General features: G+C 37.0%; 1 protein-coding gene across 2 annotated transcripts in view; it reads left to right on the top strand.

The window, feature by feature from the left end:
• The window catches only part of LOC131051995 (transcription termination factor MTERF2, chloroplastic), a 76341-nt gene extending 54665 nt beyond the window's left edge, over positions 1 to 21676 (top strand). For both annotated transcript variants that reach the window (XM_057986595.2, XM_057986594.2), the window contains 2 exons: positions 20477 to 20751; positions 20886 to 21676. In XM_057986595.2, the coding sequence (XP_057842578.1) occupies positions 20477 to 20751; positions 20886 to 21132 (522 nt within the window). In that variant the 3' untranslated portion in view covers positions 21133 to 21676. The remainder of the gene's footprint in view (positions 1 to 20476; positions 20752 to 20885) is intronic.
• The last annotated feature ends 2158 nt before the right edge of the window (positions 21677 to 23834 follow it).

Here is a 23834-nt window from a genome sequence, read left to right as displayed (position 1 = left end):
CATCTGATATCCATATTGTGTGGTAACACTAGTGTCATCAATATCTCCAAAAATCCAGTGATGCACTCAGCTACAAAACACATTCCCATCAAATACCACTTCTTGAGAGAACAAGTTGCAGAATAGCAAGTAAAATTGGAATATGTGACTACCAAAGAACAAATTGTTGATACATTCACAAAACCTCTACCAAGAGAAACCTTTGAGTTTCTTAGACAAAAACTAGGGGTGTGTTGACGTGTATTTTGTACACAATCAAACACAGAATAAAATACCCAAAGGTACCTTATCCTCTCTTGAATAAAGCCTCTGATTGCTGAAGATGTCGCAAAAAAATGATCAATCAGGATGACTCCAAGGTTCTTGTATGTAGGGTCTCTACGTGTGGATAAGCACCAGTGGTTGTTGTGAATGCTGTTTCATCAAGGGGCCTTACGTTTCCGAATTGTAGGAACAAAATTTCCTAAAACTAACAAGTTCTCAAAAAAGGATCAAAAGGTAGGGTTTGCAAGAGATGAATTCTAATCTAATCCTAAGGATGATTCAATGTAGGCTAGACTTGGTAAGATTCTACCAATTTCAGTATTGCCAAGGAATAACAACTCTACTGAAATTGATGCGATCTTCTAAGGTGACTAATGATTTTTTTCAATTCATCAAGAATCATAGACACTACCATGAAGGTACATATCAATAGTTCAATAATGATTGAAGGTTTAAGCAATCCAAATATCTCCAGTTGACCACACAAGGCGTCCTTACAATCAGCAAGAAGCTAGTGGTTTGGAACGTGAATCTCACCAAAGATCAAGCTCAACACTTAGTCCTTCAAATTTAAATACTACTTCAACCAAGAATGATTCAAGAAAGTAAGCAACCATGAAAGTAGCCACAAGAATTACAATAAAACACCATAACTTCAATATTTTATTGATCTCAAAGCCAAAATAGACAACAATTGCTTGAAATTCTCTCTTCAATGCTTAATCTTGCTACAAAATAACTTCTAACTATCTGACTCTAATATCTATTTCTCCTCTTAATCTCTAATTACAAAATGAAAATGAGTGAGGGTATATATAGCATCCTCTATTACAATGAACGGCCCAGATCAAAAGAAGATCAATGGCTAAGATTCTAACACCTAAACCATAATTAGGGTTTATTACAAAAAGTTCCCCTTTTATTGAACAATATTAAATGCATAGCCAAATATTTAATTGGCACAAAAATCTAGGAAACATAGACCAATGATAATTAAGGTGCCACATCATCTACAACAACCTCTCCTCTAGAACCTTGTTCCCTTTCCAATGCTCTTTCTTAGCATATGCAATGAATCTGGACACAATTCCTTCAATCTCAGCAATAGGAATTTCGGGAAGATTCCTCATCCGTTCCTCCAAGTGGATAACTTGATTGAAGGCCTTGAGAAGAGCTGCATCCCATCCAGGTTCGAGTTCCTTGATTTTCTCAATCAGGAGCATAGTAGCGAACATTTGATCCCTTTGCTCATCTGTGATAACATTCTCATCTTTGCAAAATATGACCTTGACCTTCTCTTCCAACTCTTGAAGATCCACATCTGTCTCATCTTCAATCCTTCTGCCAAGAATAGAACATAACACCCCAAACACCTTGTCCTGAATTGGATGGATGACCTCCTCAACTTGATTGCATTTGGTGCTGATGTCTTCGAAAAGAATTTCCTTCATCTGGAGTAAAGTTGACCACTGGAGTAGATTATGAGGTCCTCCATCCATTATCTTTTCTTGTGCTAGGATCTTCCTTGGTGTTTGCCTGATTACTTGTAGAACAGGAATGATAACATCTTTAGTGTGGGCAAAGGCGGCTACTGTTATCATTAGGTTGTGGATGATCTCAAGGACCTGGATAGCTCGATGGGTGGTCTGCATCATTCTTGTTGCGAATTCAACGGCTACGGTATGGGACTTGTCAATCCAAGAGCTCATAAGCTGAACCAAGCTCTTAACTCTTTCTGCCTCGCCAACTGATTCAAGGGGAAGTGCTTGCACGGGAGACACTGCTGGATCCTGACATCCCAAAGGCTGATTGAGATGGCTAAAGTAGCCTCTGCAAGCACCGACCTCTTGCTCAAGCTTTCTATTCTTTTCCATTTCTTCTTTAAGCTTGTCTTTAAGTGCCTCAAATGAATCGGTTGCCTCATCCAGTGTCTGCTCAGCGGTGAGTGGACCAAGTTCAAATGTTTCTACATCATACTCCTCTACAAGGATTTCGCCTTCATATTTGTCCACTGCTGGTGTAGCTATCTGCAACTTCCTAGACCCTGTCTCATCTCTGATCATCTTGGACATCTTGGTGGCCTTCCTCTTTTCTGTCACTCCTTGAGAATTTCCTACAAGGCTCTCTAAGTCAATTACATCATCTTCATCTTCGATCACAATCACCCTTGTTAGCCTCTCCTTCAACCAATCTGGGATGGCGGATCTTGTCTCTCTAACTTGTATCTCTTGAGGCAATGGTTCTTCTTCTCGGAGAGGAGATGTCGCTTCATCATTATTCTTGTCTTCATGTAGCTCATTAACTTGAGGAGATTGACTTGATGAACGTTGAGATGCCTGTCCTTCTTCGTGTTTATCATTCTGTACCATTGATTCCATAGATTCCTCGACTTCAGGTACCCTCTTCTCCTGTCCTACATCCTGACTTGTCCTTTTTTCATGTCGAGAAGATGTACCGGATGAGCGATCTCGATTGGCCTCTTGCTTCCTCTTGGAGGGTTCCCTTTTCTCAGGTCTTTCTTTCCTCTTCGTGCCTCTAGGATGAGGATTGCCTTCACTTGCGCTTCTGGGATGAGGATTGCCTTCACTTGCACTTCTAGGATGAGGATTGCCTTCACTTACGCTTGCTCCTCCTTCTCCTGGCTTTTCCTCCAAAGTAAAAGTTATTGGTACGTTCTGATATCTCAACTTTTGATGTTGTATATCTACCCATTTGCGAGTATATGACAAAACTGGAGCCATCAAAGCTTTTAAGTCCAAAGCCTCAGGCTCGTTCCAATCTATCTTCACTGCTTTGTCTTCTCGGTCATAAGATGATTGGAGATGTCTGCCACTGTCCTGAGCTTGATCAGCCACTTTGTAAACTTTGCACCTCCTGATGAAATCTAAAGGCAATCTGGAATGCATCTTTCTTTTTACTTCTAGATCACTTGAGAGATTCATCTAAAAGTCCTCTACCTGACATTCATGCCTGTACTTTCTACCAACTGTCTCTTCTATATACCCATAAGGATCAAAATTCTCCCTCAAAGCAAAGAATGAAAATGAATACAAGGCTAACTCCCTTTCTGCATCATCCAAGGCTAGAGCATTAGGACATACCTCAACTGAATTCCCTAGTATGATAGGCACAGGAATTCCATTTCCATGCCTGTGTCTGAATGCCTTCGCATAAGCCGCCAACTGCCTAGTCACCTCAAGTAGCACTATCCTGTCTGTCGGATATCTTGGCAACATATAGGGAGGTGAAGGACACCCATGAACTCTAATATATGTAAACTTTTGGAATTGGATGAACCAAGCACCATACCTCTTTACAAGCTCTTGTGCATCTTGAGATAACCGATTGTGAATCCCGCCCTGCAATATCCTAGTGATGTTCATTGTGAAGGTATCATTGACTATCTTGTAGTCACTTCCTGGTGGGTGATGCAAATGAACATAAGATTCACAAACTCTGACTTCCCTAGGCCCTCTTCCGATCACTCCTCTGTGAGGTAGTCCTGCATATTCGAAACTCCTAATCAAGGCATATATGATGTATGAGCTCATGTGGAATGACTTGGTAGCCTTTAGTCTTCTCAACTGCACGTCCAAGCAATGGCTAATAATTCTAGCCCAATGAATTGTTCCTTGTCCTTGAACTATCACTTGGATGAAGTAGAACATCCACTTCTCAAAATAGAAGGCTTGAGGAGCCCCTGTAACTCGATTGAGCAAAGTTATCAAATCTCTGTACTCCTCCTGGAAGTCGATCCTATGTGGTGTGTTGGGAATCTTGCTCAGGCGAGGACGACTTTTGAGTAACCAATTCTTATTGATGATGCTCAAGCAAGTGTCTGGATCATCTTCATACATGGACCTAGCTCCTTCTAGGCTTTTGTAAATCATATCTTTATGTTCTGGAAGATGGAGAGCCTCGCTTATAGCCTCTTCTGAAAGGTAAGCCAAAGTGTTCCCTTCCTTGGACACGATTGATCTTGATTGTGGGTCATAATGGCGGGCACACTCGATCATCAGCTCATGGCACTGGATTGCTGGAGGGAAACCGGCCGCCTTGATGATGCCACTTTCAATTATTCTCTTTGCGACAGGTGATGGTTTTCCAATGTAAGGGACCTCTCGAAACTTCTTCACACTGAAGTTTCCCAAGTTGGTATCTCCAATGTTGCTCCACTTTGACACGATCTTGGTCTCCAATTCTTCATTCCTCTAATCTTCCTTCATGAGAGTTGGACGACTAGTGGATGCTCCTTCCTTTGGGGTCGCCATCCTGACACCTACACAACATTTCATAATGAGCAATATATTTTTCAACGTAGAAATATAGATTAGAAAGGAAGATTTAAGCTTTTAATTAGGAAACTTCATGATAAATCTTTGAGTTATCATTTCCTAATTAACTATGCAATTTCAAAAAAACTTGAAGTTCAAAATTCAAAATTTCAATATTGGGACTAGGATGATCTCGCCATACCTCCTCTTGAGAATTAATTCTAAAAAACGATGCAAATAAGGAGAATTTGCTAGGCAAAATGTAGATTGAAGTCTTCCCTTTAGCAAAATGTACTTCCTCTAGTCTTCACAAGCATTAATTCCACCACCACTAGCCTCCAACAAAGTTCGCTCCAACTAGACCAGATTTCGCACTTCTTCCTTGCTTCTCCAAATCGCACTTGATACAATGAATGAATGATTGATTAAAATCGCTCAACACACCCCAATTATATAGGCGCTCACCACTTCATTTTCCCATAGGCCGACTTGGTGAAAATAGGCCAAAATAAACAAAAAATTAATAAAAGAAGAAGGCCGACTTAATTAAGCAATGAAAATGATACCTCAAGCGCTCTCTTTTTTAATTTTAATTTAATAATAATTAATTTCGAATGCCTTAATAAATAATAAAAAAACGATTTTCCAAGGCTTAAAATTAATTATTAAATGCTATGCGCTTTTCATTAAATGCCAATTTAATTAAATTTTTTTAAAAATATTTCGAAGTTTTTCTAGCGAACTTGGCATCTAGTGCGATTTGCTAAAATAAGGCAAAAAATAATGAATGTTGATAACTTCGCTCTGGTCCCTTGGAGAGGGACAGGAGCGCTCTTGTATTTTAAGCCTTGCATCTTTTGTTTCCACGTTCAAAACTTCATCCTAGGTGTCCAAAATGGCATTTTTTTATAGGAGTCTCGAGTTTAATTCACTTGGCTTTTAGAAGGAACATGCCTTAGGATAGTTTCGCCCTGGTCCCTTGGTGAAGGACAGGAGCGATTTTTCACTTTTGTCCTTGATCTTTATCTTTTAAATTGCCAATTCAAGTTGGGGGGTAAGCAATGATCTCCATTGTTCATTCTATGCATGCTTAACTCGTTTCCTCAAGGCAAAATAGGCTCTCCTAAGATTTTCGCCCTGGTCCTCCAGTGAAGGACAGGAGCGATTTTTGCATTTGAGCCTAGGATTGTCAATTTTTGGAAGCAATTCCTTGTTCATCATTTTTAAAAAGGTATATCTCATCTTGCACCACCTTGCCTTGGTGTGATTCTGGAGGAAAATTTGTTGATTTTATAAGAATCGCCCTGGTCCCTTGGAGAGGGACAGGAGCGCCTTTTAGTTCATTGTACAAACTCTCGATCACATCAACCTCCAATTGCCTTCAAAGCATAAAACATCATTCCCCACTCGCTCTTGAGTTTTGAAAACAAAAAATAGCATTTCAAAATGTTAGGCAAATAGGCATATGTGGGGTTTCGCCTTGGTCCCTTGGTGAAGGACAGGAGCGCCTTAGCCAATCGTCATCGAAGTTTGTGGTCCTTGCAACTCCATTTCACCCCGAAGCACTTCAAGTATCATTCCAAACTTGTGCCTTGGCCTAGGTTCGTCCCAATTTGGAGAGAAGAGGTAGTCCTTTAGGTCTTTCGCCCTGGTCCCCTGGAGAGGGACAGGAGTGATTTTGCAATTATTAACTTATCTGTGCTTTGCTATCCTTCGAAATTATCTTCAATGGACCAATTACGCCCTCTTTCATTCATTTCAAATACGAAACTTGCCTTACCTTTTCAAAAGATTTGCCTTGTTAGAAAATTGCTCTGGTTCTTTGGTGAGGTACAGGAGTGATTTTTGCCTTTTGGGTTGATTCCCTCCTTTGCGGCCCACTCAAATTATATTCAACGGACAGAACACACTTCCCTTGGCCTCTTCAAATCGTAAAATCACTTTAATCTTGCAAGGATAATGTAAATTTGAAACTCAAGCTCCGGTCCTTCAGTGAGGGACAAGAGCGAATTTTGCCCTCTAGGCCAAATCTTTTTGCTTTTCATCTCGAAATTTCTTTGCTCGGGAAGATATCATCCTGTTACAAGCTATGAACAAGAGTTCAAGTCCAAAAAAGGTCCAAAAAGGGATGTGTAAAGAAAATCGCCCTGGTCCTTCAGGGAAAAGGACAGGGGCGAATTCTTCCTAAACCTTCAAATTTCATCATTTTTAAACCTTCAAAATCCTTAAAATCGTCAAGTCACGTCCAATTAGCTCCCTTGGAGACCCTGCACAAAACAAATTAAAAAAAGTCAGAGACCAAAATGTACTAAAAAACATTTTCGCCTTGGTCCCTGGGAGAGGGACAAGAGCGATTTCACCTTTCTAAGCTAAAATATCCACAATTTAGATCTTCAATCATTTCACAAGGCATAATTGGGTCATCTTTAAGGCCGGGAACGAGTTAGCAAGCCTTCGCAAACAAGAAATTGCACTTAGAATGAAATTCGCCCTGAGCCTCCAGTGAAGGACAGGAGCGATTTCTCTGTTTTAGGCATCATCTCGCCTCCAAAATTTGATCAAAACTTACCTAGGCAAGAATATACAATTCCATCTTCAAAAATGCTAACACTTAGACAAAATTTGAATTTCCCCTCAAAAAAACCTTGACTAGACCTAACCTGAGACATATCTAACTTCCTGACAGGCTCATCTTATTTCAAAAGTCGCAATCTTCGGGAGGATGCGTAATAACCTTCAAAATTTGACTGGACTCGGCTTGAAAATATCCAAAAGAAACCCCTAAGGCTTAACCCTAGCCCAGACAACTCACTCACTCACTCAAAACCCTAAAAGCAGAGAGAAGAACAGGCAAAACAAAAGCAAAAAAGAGGGGGTCCCCATTTTAATGGGGCGATGTGTGAAATGGTCACAACAGGGTGCTACCCTACCCTTCTAAGAAGTAAGGGAGAGTTCTTTCATTATCATACCCTTTGCCATTGAGGCCAAAGGGGGAGAAGATTAGAGCAAGGGGGAGTTATGGAGCAAGAGAAGCATTGTATAAAGATCACTACCTTGATGGAATTGAAGAGTTGCCATCAATTGCAAAGGGGGAGATTGTTAAGATGTCATTGATGGTCAAGCAAGGGAGAATATCACATACATGCACAAGATTGTACTTATGCATTAGTTAATCATGCTACTTCCATTTTGGACTTAATGATAAGGAGTATTGAATTACAAAACATAGATATACTTAAAGTGGTTTATGCTTTGGATCAATATTAATCAGAAATCTGCTTGTATTACACAATGATATACCATCAGGGAATAACACTGATTTTCAGATCAGAATATCATATATCAAAAGTGCATGGGTTATGTATGAATCAGATAAGAAACAAATAAAATAATATGTTAATATCACGATTTTAGGAGGCATAAAGTCCAAACAAATGTTAATGCCATGTATGACTAAGAGACATAACTTTCTATTGTGAAAAGTCACAAATTGAGTAAGGAATCCAAATACGTAGGATTTCCTTAAACTGTTTCATTGGAATATGGTGACAAACTAATCAATGAACATTTCTTTTAAATAAAAAGAATAAATTTACATAAGAAACAATTCATAAAAGATAAGAGTACAACGGTCAATATATAAAATGGTTTGTTTTATTTACAAGTTGTCTTTACTAAGAGGTATGATGGTGAAAGGATATAAGACACGGCTGTTGAGTAATTGTTTGTGACCATTCAATGGAAGGAGATGTTTTAAAGGATACTAATAGAGATTGAAAATGAATGAAGAGTGTGTTGTGTGAGGTGTAAATTATAGGGGCTGGCGCAAATGATGGCGAAGCTGCTGCTGCTGCCGTGTTCAGAGGTCGCCACTCAATTCCTCTTACAATAGTAGGGGCCAATGTAACCCCTCACCCATCCCCACACACATCACCCTGCTGCCATAATGGCAGTGTGCATGCGTAGGGCCTGAAAGACTCCTTTGATCTGATTTATTTCAGACTTAAGGAGATATTGAAGACTCCAATATGGTGAATGGAGAAGAGCATAGTATGAAGAATTAATGAACTATTCAAAGCAAATCTGACGAAGAAACTGGAGCAGATTCTCGAAGAAAGTATTATGCTTATTTTATGGCAGAATAGAGGAAGAATTAAGGCAGATTTGTGATTAGACCTGGAGCAGATTTGAAGGCAGGTTTCTAATCAGACTTACAGCAGACTTGAGGGCAGATTTGTGAGGAAGTTTTCATAGCAGATCTGAGATTAATCTATGTTACCCAACGATGCGTCCCCAGGCCTAAATCCCCCGTCCCTGTCCCAGGGACATTTTGGGGACGCAGGGACAGCTAGGGGACGTCCCCCTACCCCCAATATGATTGGGGACGTCTGTGACGTCTCCTAATCGTCCTGGGGACGGCCAGCCGTCCCCTTTTCCTAGCACATTTAGAAATAAAAAGACTCCAACGCTCTAAAAAAACATTTTTAAATTTTATTATAGGTCTTTAAAACTAGATTTTCACTAATATGACGGGTAAACATGTTTGAATCACTTCCAAAAGCACTTAGAACTAATGAGCAGCAGCCTGGTAATAAATTTCACAAACATGCAGAACTTGGTATTGCATAAAAAAGTGGTTGCAGGTCTGCAATATTAGACTTTTTACTGATATGACAGTTAAACAGGTCTGAATCATAGCCAAAAGCACTCAGAAATATGAATAACAGCTTGGTAATGAATTTCACAAACACCCAAAACTTGGTAGTGCATAAAGAAGCAATTGTAGGTCATAATAGTAATGGAATACTATCAAAATTGAAAAATAAATTGAATGAATGATACAATAATTGGATGATTACATTGAACGATATACACACGTATATATAGAGGTTACAAGACAATGTTCTATAATTAGAACATAACGTTAAAGTAAAAGATTAAAGAGCTAAAAGCTAAATTAAGCTTAAAAGCTAATTAACTAAAAACTAAGTTACCGGTTCTTTGGGTATTGGCTAGGGTCCAGGTCCTGGTTCTTGCCCGGTCCTGGTCCGGCCCGGGTGAACCCAGGCTCATGGGATCCCAAAAAGGGGGCCCACGGGTCAAAAAACAATAAAAACCAATAAAAAAGTACTTTAAAAAATAGTTAATTAATAATTAAACCCTAATTCGCCCCTTTATGATGCATTTCATGCATCAAAACATTCATTCAACTCATTCTATTTGCATTTTTGAAGATTTTTTCTCTAAAGCCGGCTTTCTTAGTTTTTGCATTTTTCTTCGAAGGTAGAGACTATGAAGATGTGAGACACACATAGAAGGCATAGGAATCACTGGAGAAGGAAGATTTAGCCATCAAAGGTGAGTGAATCTGAATTTTTTACAAGTTTTCAAGAATTTTTTCAAGTTTTTTTCAAATTTTTTATTTTTTTAAAAAAGTTTTTCTAAATTTTTTAAAATAAGTTTTGTATATTTTTTTACACTTTGTATGCATAGTATGGGGTTATAATGCCAAAATTTTATCAATTTTTTTCAATAATGTTGTGTTTTCTCTTTTTATTTTAGGTGCATTATTCATATAATCATACATAATGGCTGAAATTGGAAGTGCAAGTGCAAGCTCTAGTTCAATTGCCCATGCCCGAACTGAAAATAACCCCTTTAAAATTGATCAAGATTCACCACTTTGGCATTATACAACAATGATCAAGCAAGTGTCTGGTGGTGGGGGTTTTGTTTGGAAGTGAAACCATTGTGGCACTGAGTATACCAGCTCATAGTATTGAGTGAAAGGCCACCTTTGTTTCATCCCCGGGCGTGGAATAAAATTTTGTAAGGGATCAGATGGTAAGGGGCTGCCAAAAGATCTAGTTTTGGAATATATTAGAGAACAAGAGGAAGCTGATAGGAGAAGTGGCAAAGCAAAGACTGATCATTCTCTTGTCCAGTCAAGCTCGAAGACTACGAGGCCTTCTAGTAGTATTGGCTCCACAAGACCAGCCGGATCACATCCTTTCATGCCGAAACCACCAGTTGCTCCACTAGAGAATCAAAATGTTGTGGCTTCACGGAAAAGAGGCCCATTGGATACTGCCTTCAAAAATGAAATGAGAGAGATTGCAGATCAGAGCATTGGGCGTTGCATTTATGGCAATGGGCTTCCTTTCAACCTTGTTAGATCACCTTACTTTCGGGACATGGTACATACCCTTTGCAACACACCTTCTGATTATGTTTGTCCAGGGTATGAAAAGGTGAGAACCATCTTATTGGCAAAGGAGAAAGCATCCGTAGAGTCACAGTTGAAAGTCATCAAAGATACATGGCCGGAAACAGGTTTGACCATCGTTTCTGATGGATGGAAAGATTGTAAAAATAGGCCATCGATCAATGTTATAGCAATGTGCCCTAAAGGGGCAATGTTTTTGAAAGCGGTGGATTGTGAGGGGCAAGTGAAAGATGCAAGTTTCACTGCCAATATCCTTATAGAATGCATTAACATGGTGGGGCCTCAAAATGTTGTCCAAGTCATAACAAACAATGCTAAAAATTGTAGGGCAGCGGGAACTATAGTGGAGGCTACATACGGTCACATCTTTTGGACACCATGTGCAGTCCACTCACTCAATTTAATCATGCAAAAGATTGGCACACAAATTGATTGGGTGAAAAAATTTTACGAGGAGGGCGAGGAGATTCAAATGTTTGTGACTGATCATCATATGTCACAAGCCATTTTTAGGGCCTTCTCCAAGTTGGAGTTGTTGAAGGTAATTACTAATTTAAATTTTTAATTTTTTAAATTTTTTATAATTGATATATGTTGTGTATTTTTTTATGTCATGTTAGGTAGCTGAAACACGATTTGCATCTCACACACTCGTCTTAAGACAACTTGTGAAGGTGCGAGAGGCCTTGAGTTCTATGGTCATCAATGGATTGTGGAGTGTATGGAAGCAGGCCCAGACAGAAAGAGCTCTAAAAGTAAGAGCATTGATCCGTGATGAGAAATGGTGGGATACTGTGGAATATGTTTTGAATTTCACTGAGCCCATCATGAGCATGATTAGGTATGCTGATACTGATCGCCCATGTTTGGGTGAGATTTATGATGGCATGGATTGCATGGTGGAGAAAATAAGAGAAGTAATAAAAAGAAAAGTAAATGATCCAACGGAAACATTTTTCAAAGTTGTGCAGAATATTATTGTTGACCGTTGGAACAAGATGACCAATCCCTTATATCTCTTAGCATTTGCGTTGACACCAAAATTTTATAGTGTAGAGATGTTTGCAACACCAAGGAGGGTACCACCATATAGAGATGCAGAGGTTGCTTCTGGCTATAGAGCTGCCTTTAAAAAGATATATCAAGATGAAGAGACAAGAAATGTTGTTATGAAGGAGTTTGGCCAATTTGTATCCACAAAAAATCATGATGTTGTAGCTCTCAATGCTAGATATGGGATGGATTTTGATGAGTGGTGGTATGTATATGGTCAAGGCTCCGTTTACTTGCAGCCTCTTGCAATTAAACTTCTCTCCCAAGTATGTATTTTTTTATTTTTTATAGTTTTCGAATTCCATTTGATGCTATCATACTTTTATTTTATAATTTATAAATTTCTAATAATGTTTTAAACTTTAACAGGTTGCAAGTTCTTCTTCAGCTGAGTGGAATTGGAGTACATACTCCTTCATCCACTCAGTCAAATGTAATCGTTTGGGTGCAAAGAGAGCTGAGGATTTGGTTTACGTACACTCCAACCTTCGTTTGTTGTCACATAAGGACCTTGAATATAATGTGGGTGCAACAAGGAATTGGGATCTAGCCCCTGAGTGTGCTGATTTAGATGCTACAGTTGCACAACTTGCCCAAGTCTCTATAGACGAGGCAGCTATGGAACTTGAGAGAGACTTGGCTAGTGGGTGTGACATTCCATTCGATAGTGGTTCAATTGATGCTGGATTTGAATCACTTGATGACCTTGGGTTTGGGTATGGATGGTTCAGATGAAAATGAATATGGAATTTAAATCCCATAGATGGCTTGTAATTTGAATTTTTATTGTGTCATGACATATTCACATTTTGAAACTAGAATTAGTTGAAACTTGAAACTTGAATATTATCTTTTTTGCAAATTATGAATATGATATTAGACTTTAGTTATTAGTTTACTGATAACATTTGCGATATATGGATATTTATTGGCATTGGCAATTATGGATTTATGATTTATGTATGGAAAGTCACATTGTATATTTTATTTTTGTATGGATTGTATATATTGAAGATATATATAATATATATGTATATATATAAATTTATAATTAATATATGTATATATGTATGGACGAACCCGTACCCAATATATATATATATATATTTTGCCGAACCCGCGAATCCGTACCCGAATCCGAACCCGCGAATCCGTACCCGAATCCGAACCCGAACTGGTAACTTAGACTAAAAAGCTAAATGACCATTAAACAAGGAACTAAATATAGGTGACTAAAATCTAATTAAATATTCTAATACCCTCCCTTAATGGTAATTCTATCTACTAACTACCCTACAGAAGACACTGCAGGTCTTTTGATCACAAATGAAAAGAACACTCTGTTGCAGTGGAGACCCTCCTTGGATCTGAAAAGGGTTAATGACCAAGAATACCAGAATCCATCCAACCTAACGTTGGGTAACCAAACTGAAAACTGAAACCATGATTTTGAGGAAAATCAGCAAACCCTTTTGCAGAAGAGTATCAACTCCAAAATTGACTGCAAGATACCACAGTTGCAGATGTTCGCCCTGGCAGGCGCGACCCAAACTAACTGCAACAAAGCACAATTTTGAGGAAAAAACCGTCAAACCTTGAAATAGGAACCCTCGAAAAGAGAATTTACGATTTTGAGGAGAAAATCGAAAAACCAAGAAATCTGAGGTTACAAATCATCGTTTTTGTGGAAAAAAAGGGTAAAACCCAGATAATTAAAATCTTACGTGAATATCATAGATTACAGATGAGATAATTTTAAGGGAAAATTATAAACCCTGCGAACAATTTTTGAGGAAAAAATCGTGAAAACCCTCCCCATGATTTTTTGTGGAAAAAATCAGAAAACCGACAGACAATTTTTCAGGAAAAAATCATGAAAACCCTGGGACCTATAAGACGAGGTCTGGCCTAAATCAATCTGATCAAGGCAACGATATTCAGATATCGTGAACATGCACTGTTTCCAGGTGTTGTGGTAGCTGTTGAACTTTTGACTGTGTTCCAACATGATGTTGGTCAAAGATGCCATCACGAAAATGGAGGTTGAACAAGGTCAACCTAGTGAAAGCATGAGACAAAAGAATCTGATTCAAAAATCAGAATAGAAGTAGCTGCACAAAAAATCTGAAACACTGGAGGAGAATTCTGGCACGAATTCTAAGACACGAATTTCGAGGTTTGGAAGAAACCAAAAAATTAAAATTTTCTTCAAACTTAAAACCTGAAATTTTTCTTGAAAAATAACAAAAAAAAATAATAATTTGCAGAAAATAAAAAAATACCTTTGATTTTTTTGTTAAAAAAAACAATATTGACGATTTTTTTTTTCAAAAAAAACGGAAAAGAAAAGGGGTAGAAACCCTAGGTCAGATGTACAGCATAAACAGCACCCAAAAGACACCAAAATTCCCAACATCCACAGAATTAGCAAAAATTGCTGACTTTTTAAATTCTAAGGCAATTTTGTTGGCACAAAAATCGAGGCATGGAAAACAATGCACCCAGAAAAATATGAGACCAACCCAGAAAAGCATTCGAAAAACCCACCAAGAATCTAAAATCAGAATGCAGATCCGACGTCTCAAAAATCGAGGCATGGAAAACGATGCACCCAAAAAAATATGATGACGACCCAGTTGAGGTCTCAAAAAACCCACCAAGAATCTGCAACCAGAATAAAATTTCGACTTGAACTGAAGGGTCGAAACCCTAGTCGAAAATTGCAGAAACCCTAGGAAAATTTCAATCTGCACAAAAAAAACCTCCAGGTTGCAGGCACGAAAACCAGAACCCTAAAAAAAACATGAACTGCTGCCCAGCACAAAGAAATTCGCCCACGAACCAGAAACCCTCGAAACCCTCAAAAAGCCTTCAAAAAAGCAAAATCGTTTTTTATTAAAAAACAATTAAAAAAAATCTGGAAAATATTCCAGAAAGAGGGCCATGAATTTTTATTAAAAAATTCGCCAAACTTTAAAGAATCCCATCGACCCGCTCTGATACCATGAAAAATAAATTGAATGAATGATTCAATAATTGGATGATTACATTGAACGATATACACACGTATATATAGAGGTTACAAGACGATGTTCTATAATTAGAACATAACGTTAAAGTAAAAGATTAAAGAGCTAAAAGCTAATTAACTAAAAAGCTAAATGACCATTAAACAAGGAACTAAATATAGGTGACTAAAATATAATTAAATATTCTAATAAAAATATCCTCCAATTAGAAAGAAACAATGAAGTACATGCAAACAAGTGTTAGCATATTGACAATGAATTTTCAATTATGAATGCATATTGAGTATTGACAATGAATTCTGAATTATGAATGCATATTGAGCATTGACAATGAATTCTGAATTAAGAAAGCATATTGAGCATTGACAATGAATTCTGGACACAAATGTGGTATGTTAAAGTTCTATAATGTATATATACATTCTTTATCTATGTTTTCATATGAATATAATGTAAATTTACATGCTTTATCTATTTTTCATATGAACATTTAAAATTTCCCTATATTTTATATAGCCGTCCCCTTTGCCATCCCCCCCACCGTCCCCAAAATGGGCAAAAAATCTTGCCATCCTAGAACTCATCCTGCCGTCCCCTGCCATCCTTGTCCCGGAAACTTGGGGTAACATAGAGATTAATTAGAGAAGAAAAAATACAGTATAAGGTGTGCAGATTAGGATCATCCATCATCCTTGGAAAGCTGGAATATTGAATGAGGGGTTGGTGCCTCTACAAGTTGTAAAACTATCTTTCATATAAAGCAGTTTTTATTGCCACGCTTTTCTCTCTATTTAGGGTTTCCACGTATATGTTGTGTACTTGTGTTCTTTGCATTTGAGTTGTTGCATTCTTTGTTTAATAAAGTTTAAAATTGAAAGTGTGTTATATACTGGTTCAAACACCCCTCTTAGTATAACTTTGGGCCCACCACAATTGGTTAAAGAATTGGGTTCTACTTGTGGAGACTCAAGCTTAAATATCCCAAGTGACATCTAATGTGGAATTTTAAGTTGTGGCTCTTGGTCATCCATTGTTGTCTTCTAGGGCAGATTTGACTCCAAGGTGGAATTTGAAGTTGTGACTCTTGGTCTTCCATTGTTGGTCTCTAGTGTGGTTGCTCGAAATGAGCTAAGTATTAGTTTTTTGTTAATGCTTGAAATGAGCTGTCAGCTATGTATTAGTCTTATTTTAATACTTGAAAGGAGCCAAGTCTTAGTCAAATGCTTGTATGAACCATAGTTGTAAACTTTCCTCAATATAAAACAACATTTGTGAGGTGTATTCTCTCTATTTATCAATCAGATTGGTATCAGATCAGGTTCACTGTCCATAGCAAACGTGTGGTTCTACTCAATGTTTTGTTGATTCTTTGGTTTGTACTTGCACCTAGAGCAAGTGGGAGTAGTGATCTGTTGCTTTTTGAGCCTGAAATCAAATCAAGGTATTGATTGAGGAGATTGAGAACAGAAGAAAATAGCAGTAGAAGATGGAGAAGCAAGGTTTAGAAAGTTGGAAGTAGATGATGCACGGATTACCCATGTTGAAGAGAAACTTGACAGGTGATCGTGCTGGCCTTCATAGGAATGGCGGTAATCTCAAAAGAACATCTAGAAGAAAATGAACCTGAAAAGAGTGAACTTGAGCAAGAAGCATCAGAATTTTGAAGATTCTTCAAAGCAGAAACAAAAATAGATGTTCAACCCTACAATGGTGAAATTAGTGCAGAGAAGCTTGATACATGGGTTTCACAAATGGAGGGTTTACTTTATCCTTCACAAAATCTCTCCGAACAACAGGTTTCTTTCACAAAGTTAAAGCTTCCTGGGCATGCTGTCACATGGCCTGAGAGTTGTGCACATTCGTTGGAAATCAAGAAAGTGGCACCGATTTCAAAATGGAATGGTTTTAAGGGGTTGCTTCATAAGCAACCCTTTCCGATTCATTGTGAAGATGAAAGGATTGATATCTTAATATTCTATTAACTAAGGAGATAATAATTACAAAGAGGTTCATCTCCTTATATAGAGAATGGAGGATGAAACCATGCAAATGGATAAACATGACATAACTCACCTAATGCTAAAAATAGCAAACTAAAAAAATTGAAATAAAACTTGCCACTAAGGTGACTTTATTACACCTGTAAGTTGTATCTTTAATAACTTAATATTATTCTAATATCAGCCATGCTGGACAATGTAGAAAGAAGAAACAAACAAGAATTGGGAAAGCAGAAAGGACACTCTACACCCTTTATGTAAAGAAACTGTAGTTTTGGCACTTTATTATAGTGTGCTTTTAGTATTTTACAAAGGAAAGGCATAAAATGCCCATTTATATTGCACAAAGTTTTTACAAATTTGAGAAAAAATATGCTCACCAAGGGTAAAAATAAACCACAAATCTGGAGTCCTGAAATTTTGAGAAAAAAAAATACAAATCGTCAAATTTTGACTTACCGGTCAATATGATAAGTGTCCTTGAGAGATTGAGTAAAATTCAATAGATTTGAGGACTGGCTCAACATGTAGGAGTTATGGTGTCAAGAGAACTCATCTTGATGAGGGAGAGGTGGCATCAAACTACTGTCAGTCAAAATGTGAGGTAGAGGTGGCATGTGCTACCATCAATCAAGGAGATGACATGCACTCTTATTTATTAATTTATCCAAGTAAAAAAATAGAAATTACCTAATTAAACTTAAACACAAGGTGTGATAAATGATTAATTAAACCAATGTTGGAAAGTGCTCTTTTAGAATGGATAGAATCCACTGCCTTGGCTACTTGCCACAGATGGTTTATGTGTCAATCTAGAGAAGTTTTAGGTGATCAAGGACATATTGACCCTGAAATCTCTCACAAAACTAATGAGATTCTTGCACCCAGCTAAATTTACAAAAAGTTTGTGCTCAGAGTCTCTCACTTTGCATGGTCTCTGAACTAGGTAACAAAAGGGGGCTAAAGCAAAGTTTATATGGACAAGGCACAATAACAGTTATTGGCAGAGTTGAAACAGGGGCTATGTTCGCCAATGGTTCTTGATCTTACTTAGTTGATTTCTAAACATGGTCCCATCTGGAATGGAATTGAGATTAATACATTTGAGAAACTGATTCAGCACTGTATTAGTCCAGTTGAGCTAATCACTTTCATTTAACAGCCAAGACAGTGAACAAGAAAATGCATTATATTTTAAAAATACCAAGAGTCTTGGATACAATATGATTAAATGTAAAAAACTAGCCAATTAATAAATAGAAGGTTATTTTCAAATATGTTCTCTTGTTACTCGGACCTCTTGACCTGCTAGATGATATAAGAAAGATGATCTTGGATGTTGAGGTGTTTATGGACGATGCCAACAAAGCTATGCAAGGCAAAGTAAACTTCGGTATGCTTGTGTCGATTGTACCATGTACAGATAAGTGTTTAATGAAAGTGATTAGCTCAACTGGGTTAATATAGTTCTGAACCAGTTTCAGAAACATATTAATGTCAATGCCATTCCAGATGGAACTGGGTTTAGAAATCAACTAAGCGAGTTCATTTGAATTTGGCTGTTGGAGTTCTAGAGAAATAATTTATTTGTGGCTTTAAACATGAATATCAAGGATATAGTTTGGTGAAGAATATTTGGAAAGGATTCATGTCGGCATTTATATGAGCTTCATTAATAAGTGATCATATACCTCAAATTGTGGTTCTGTCTCAAACAATTGATCCTAGTCCTCATATATATGATTATATAGATGAAGTGGTTACTGTAACTCATGATTCTATTGTCCAAGAAGATACTCCATCTTCTATGGCTACTTGCCCTTCTCCTTCAGGTGCTGAATCTTCTCTTCAAGAATGATAATGCATAAATGGTGTGAAATGTGCAATCTTCTGTCCAGGAATGATAATACATGCATGGTGCACAGTGGACATGCACTTTAAACCTGGTACTAGCATGATTTTTTTTAAACCATGCGTGGTTTTAAAATGTTGTTTCAAAAATGTATTTCAAAAATGGATATGTGGTCCCACTTGGAGCTAACACCTTAATAATGGAGGGAACAGTTAAAAGATGCCACATGCCCTTTGGGTAGGGGTCCTTTGCCCAAGGTTTTGAAGAGGGCTTCTAACATGGAAGCTCGCTATTTTGTAGGAGCATTTTGAGATGAAGCGTGCAAACCATGTTAAACTCTCAGAGTTAGGGTCAAGTGACTGTAGTTACACAACTTAGCTATAAAAGAAGCTGTAGCTCAACAATCAATTTTTTAGATTTTGGCCTTGGTAAGTAGTCTCAGGCAATACTTTTTGCTGTCATCTATTTTCTAATGTCTCTCTTGTCTCGTTTCCCTTCTTATTCCTCAACTTAGGTTGCAGCACTGGTAAGATTATATGAGAAACTCCCTATTTTGAAGATTTATTGTAAATAATAGGCTGTGTTGTTAACTAGGGGATTGTTGTAAGAACAAACAATCAGGCTTTGTTCATTACAATAGCATACTAAAAGATATTGTAGAAAATCAAAATGTATGAAATGGTGAAAGGAAGTGACTGTTGTTCATTTGCATTTATTAATGAATGGGAAATGTTCTGTGGGTATTAATTTCATAGTTTTATGTGTCAATTATTCTCTTTAAATGCTACAACTCTAAAGTCTTTTTTCTTACTAATCATGGAGGCATAGTCCATGATGATTAAGACAAATCTTTGATAATTGAAGGTTAGGGTTGATCTGAGTAAGCTAGAAAGCAAATTGCTCTAAATGGGTGACAATCTAAGAAGACACTCATAACAATGTTAAGTATGAAGTTTATGGGGGGAAATAAATATCTAGAGAGAAAAAAGGAATGGGATGCAGTGAATCCCAAGGGTACGGACAAGAACTCCTAAAAAGAATGAGGCTGGGGTATAAGGGAATATAATAACATTGCAAGGAACTGTGGATGAAGATGGTAAAAATAAGGGAGGGGTGATGGAGTGGTATGCATGAATGTCAATATGCTACATATAAACAATATATACCTTTATTTACTACAGACAAAAACCGTTGGTTGAAATAAGACAAATGCTTGAGCTCCATCATCTCAAATTAAGATAGTTGTGGCTATTTTGTAGCGTCCCCTTCAAGATCTCTGAGTTGGTGCTTATTTATCCTGACAGTTGGCAATGGGAATTTAGTGTCTTTACATTTACTAAAATGAACCTCCTCAAAATTTTGAAGCATTTTGACTGTTAATTTTAATCAGATAAGTGAATCTGTTGTTATATGTGAGATATAAAAATAATTTAAACAGGATTTTGAATGCGACTCTTTAGAGAATGCTGCCATCAATTGACGCTATGAATTTGGGGAGATGTATTTGCGGTATTAATTTCATATATTGAAAGCAATTTGTTTGTTAACGAAGTAGACCTAGCTCATGTATTTCATTCCTCTTTGTATGCAACCTGTGGCTTCATTTTTGTCAAGATTTGTTGACTTTTTGCACGGTGCTAAAATAGTATTTTGATGATGTTGACACACCTTATATCAGTTGATGTAACCTTGTTTTTCAACGCTCATTCTTAGATATTGTTTTCTTTGAATAATGCATATTTTCCTTATTCGATTGCTTGCTATTTCATGAATTTTAGGTAAAGTTCCTTATAGAAGTAGCCGGAGTTCCTGAAGCAGATATTGGGAAAGTAATTGCATCTGAGCCAGAACTTATTGGATGTAGTTTATCAGGTAAGCTCGAGGTCGTTGCAAAATTCTTCTTTGCAATTGGGATTCCTCCTCAAATATTAGGCAGGATGATTGCCGATTTCCCAATGTTGCTCAAGTACAATTTGTCAGTGATCCGACCAAAATACCTTTACTTGAAGCGAGTCATGGTTCGACCATTGAAGGATTTAATTGGATTCCCAAGGTGAATTTCTCTTATAGTTGCTTTGATGATATCAACTGAAATTCTCTTCATTGCTTCAAGTTAATGATAACTCTAACCAAAATCCTTTCTCTGAGTTAATGATAACTAATCCCTAAGAATCTGATATGAAACAGGTTCTTTAGTTACTCTCTGAGTTCTCGTATCATTCCACGACATGAGATCCTTGTTGAAAATGGTATTAGTTTCAGTCTTCGATATATGTTAGCCCCCACTGATGAAGAATTTACTCGTAGGGTCCAAGCTGCTTTAGGAAGTACTGAAAGCTGTGAAGTAGGTGATCCAGATAAATCTGGTATGCCAGTTGATGAATTTCTGAAGGAAAGAAATAATTTTGTATCTCTTGAAGAAAGTAGAGGCTAAAATTTGTTTTCTAAAAAATGGGAAGTGGTATTCTACAATCTTCATCAGTTTTTTGCAAACCTTAGTTACAGGTGCTATGAAATGCAAAGATTTGCCTCCATTTGAAAAAAATGATACTTTCTGGTGGATCTCAATGGGGGCAGTTTCATCTTTCTGAAGAATATCATTCATTACTGCATGTGGTGAGTGGTAAACTTATACTTCATGTGGACTGAGTATTGACAGTGACCAACCATTGTTAGATTCTGCCAGTTGTAGATCGTTTTCAATACGCATATTACAATTTATCAATACCTAGAAAGTTTCCTTATTTCCTCATTGTTCCCAAAAATCAGTGTGAAACTTGTTGATGTTCTGTATAATGTATTAGGTGAACTAAGTCTCTCAAAGATTGTAGGGCTTCACAACAAATCTTCAGAATCATTTTTTAAAGTGTGCGCTTTTACACAAGCATTCACTACATTAGTTTTGTGTTGAAATGGTATATATAGCCAACACATGAATCTAGAGAAATCAATAGCTTCCATGATTTGTTTAAAAAATATATTGCTGTAATAATGCATTTTAATAAACAAAACAACTTGTCAATGCTGCAAAATCTGTTTTGAGGGTACAGAAAAATGTGAATAAAACGGCCTGACATATTCTGAAGCTGATTATCAGGCTGCGAAATGTTTCTAGTTTCAAGTGGACATGCTTCAATAAACATGTCAATATGTTCAAATGTTCGATACATTCATTATTTAAGAGACTCCACAAGTTTTTGAAATTGGAGTTTATTTATCCTCCTTTGTTACATCATTGGTTTGTTGCTTGTGATTCTCATTGTTTGCCTACCTTGTACAATTGCTGAATATTGATGTTTGCAACTCTTTCTCGGTCAATTATTATTGTCATTCTCTCACAGGGGAACACCAATTTTTTTCGTCCACATCTTTTAAGCCATTGGACTGTTCATGCATTTTCTTGGAATTAAAATATGTTTGGTGAAATGTGGAGATGAAAATTGTAACTAAGCTCTGATCTTAGTAAACGTGGTATTCTGTAGGGCCTTTGCTCATAATTGAAGCCTTCTTATCTCCTTGAGATCATTCAAAACCATAACGGGAAATTCAGCTGAACCTGTTGGCAAAACCATAATTTACACTACTATAACTTCATTAAACACTTCTGTAATAATTTTCCTAACGTAAAATGAATACTATTGCTTAAGAATGACACTTGATATGGTGATAAGCTTTTGAAGTTTCCCATTATGAATACACTACAAGTACCGGATTGTATTTGGTATTGAATTACAACTGGATATCGTAAACCTTGAACTATATAACAAGAGAAAATGGCTTTCCTTAAATAATATACAGCTACGTGCCTGAATTTTATAGCCTTCGAGGGAATTTTATACACTCTATTTAGCACCTACTTTAGTTTACTTTTTCCTAGATCATTTAAAGTCTATTTAGGGTCATTTCTATTTTAAATATTCATTATTGATCCTATAATTTAACTGTCATCATATAGTTGTATTAGCACTAGATCTAACAAACTCCAACATTTGTGATTCCATTTTGAAGGCACTATTTTTATGGGGCCTAGGTGTCCAACATAACAATCCTGCTAAAATTCTTCAAAATTGCAGCTAATGCAATTGTCGGGCTTCACATTTTCAAATTTGGTCTCGATTTTGGTACTAGATAAATTTATGTTGGCTTTTTATCAAAAATACCTTGTGATCCCTATATGATGCACATATTCGATCTTTTATAAGGGTTAAATTAATTACAAGAGCATTCAATCATTTCAAATCTAAGTATTCTACATGTTGAGGAGCAGACTACAACACTCTACATTCAAGTATGATTTCATGTTGATTATGTTTGATTAGATCATGTTATTGAATTAACACTTGTGGGACTTGTCTAAGAGCATTACATCACCACCTTTATGTTTAACTCCATGAGAGGGTTCCATACCTAAGGTATAATCATTTCATTCCATACCTACGGTATAATCATTTCATTTCAGCATTTCCATTATTGTTTAGTCTCCGTGCTCTCTAGAACAAGCTTTCTTTTTCATCATTCATAGTTGTTGTAGAGGTTGGAATACCAACAGATGGTTTGAATTAGGAAAGCCCTTGTACAACACAACCATTCTTCCTTGTTTTCATGTGTATAGGTTCAGAACTGATAGCAAAGAGTGTTACAAGAGTGTAGAGCAGATTATAGTACACATTCACAAATTTTGAACATGCAAAAGCCCCTAGACTAGGGGGCATTCAACACACGTGTCTAACACCTTTTTATCTAGATTTTTGGGAGACAAACTTATGTGACATCTTGACTGTATTTTTGACCCATTTTGTCAGTTTGGACACCCCAAAGATTATAGTGTCCAACACACCAATTTAACACTTTTAGCTCTTGATTGCAGATCAAGGTTCCTCTCTATGTCTTCTTTGTAGGTTTGGCCTATTGTTAGTTTTTTATTATGTATATTAAATTTATTACTAAAAATTATAATTTTTCCAATCATTTAACCTAGTTCATTCACACACATTTCATAATCTCAACTCCATTGCAACAAAGGAACATAAATCCTATTGTGCAGTTCTCCTATAACGGTTGCATATGAACTTATTTATGTCCCAATGGTATTCAATGGAGATTTGAGAGCTTAGTTTGCATTCATAGGCCTAGGAT

Source organism: Cryptomeria japonica, chromosome 2 (genome assembly GCF_030272615.1).
Source record: "Cryptomeria japonica chromosome 2, Sugi_1.0, whole genome shotgun sequence".
NCBI classification, from domain to species: domain Eukaryota; kingdom Viridiplantae; phylum Streptophyta; class Pinopsida; order Cupressales; family Cupressaceae; genus Cryptomeria; species Cryptomeria japonica.
The sequence above is the reverse complement of the archived record's forward strand: the minus strand, read 5'-3'. Positions and strand labels throughout refer to the sequence as shown.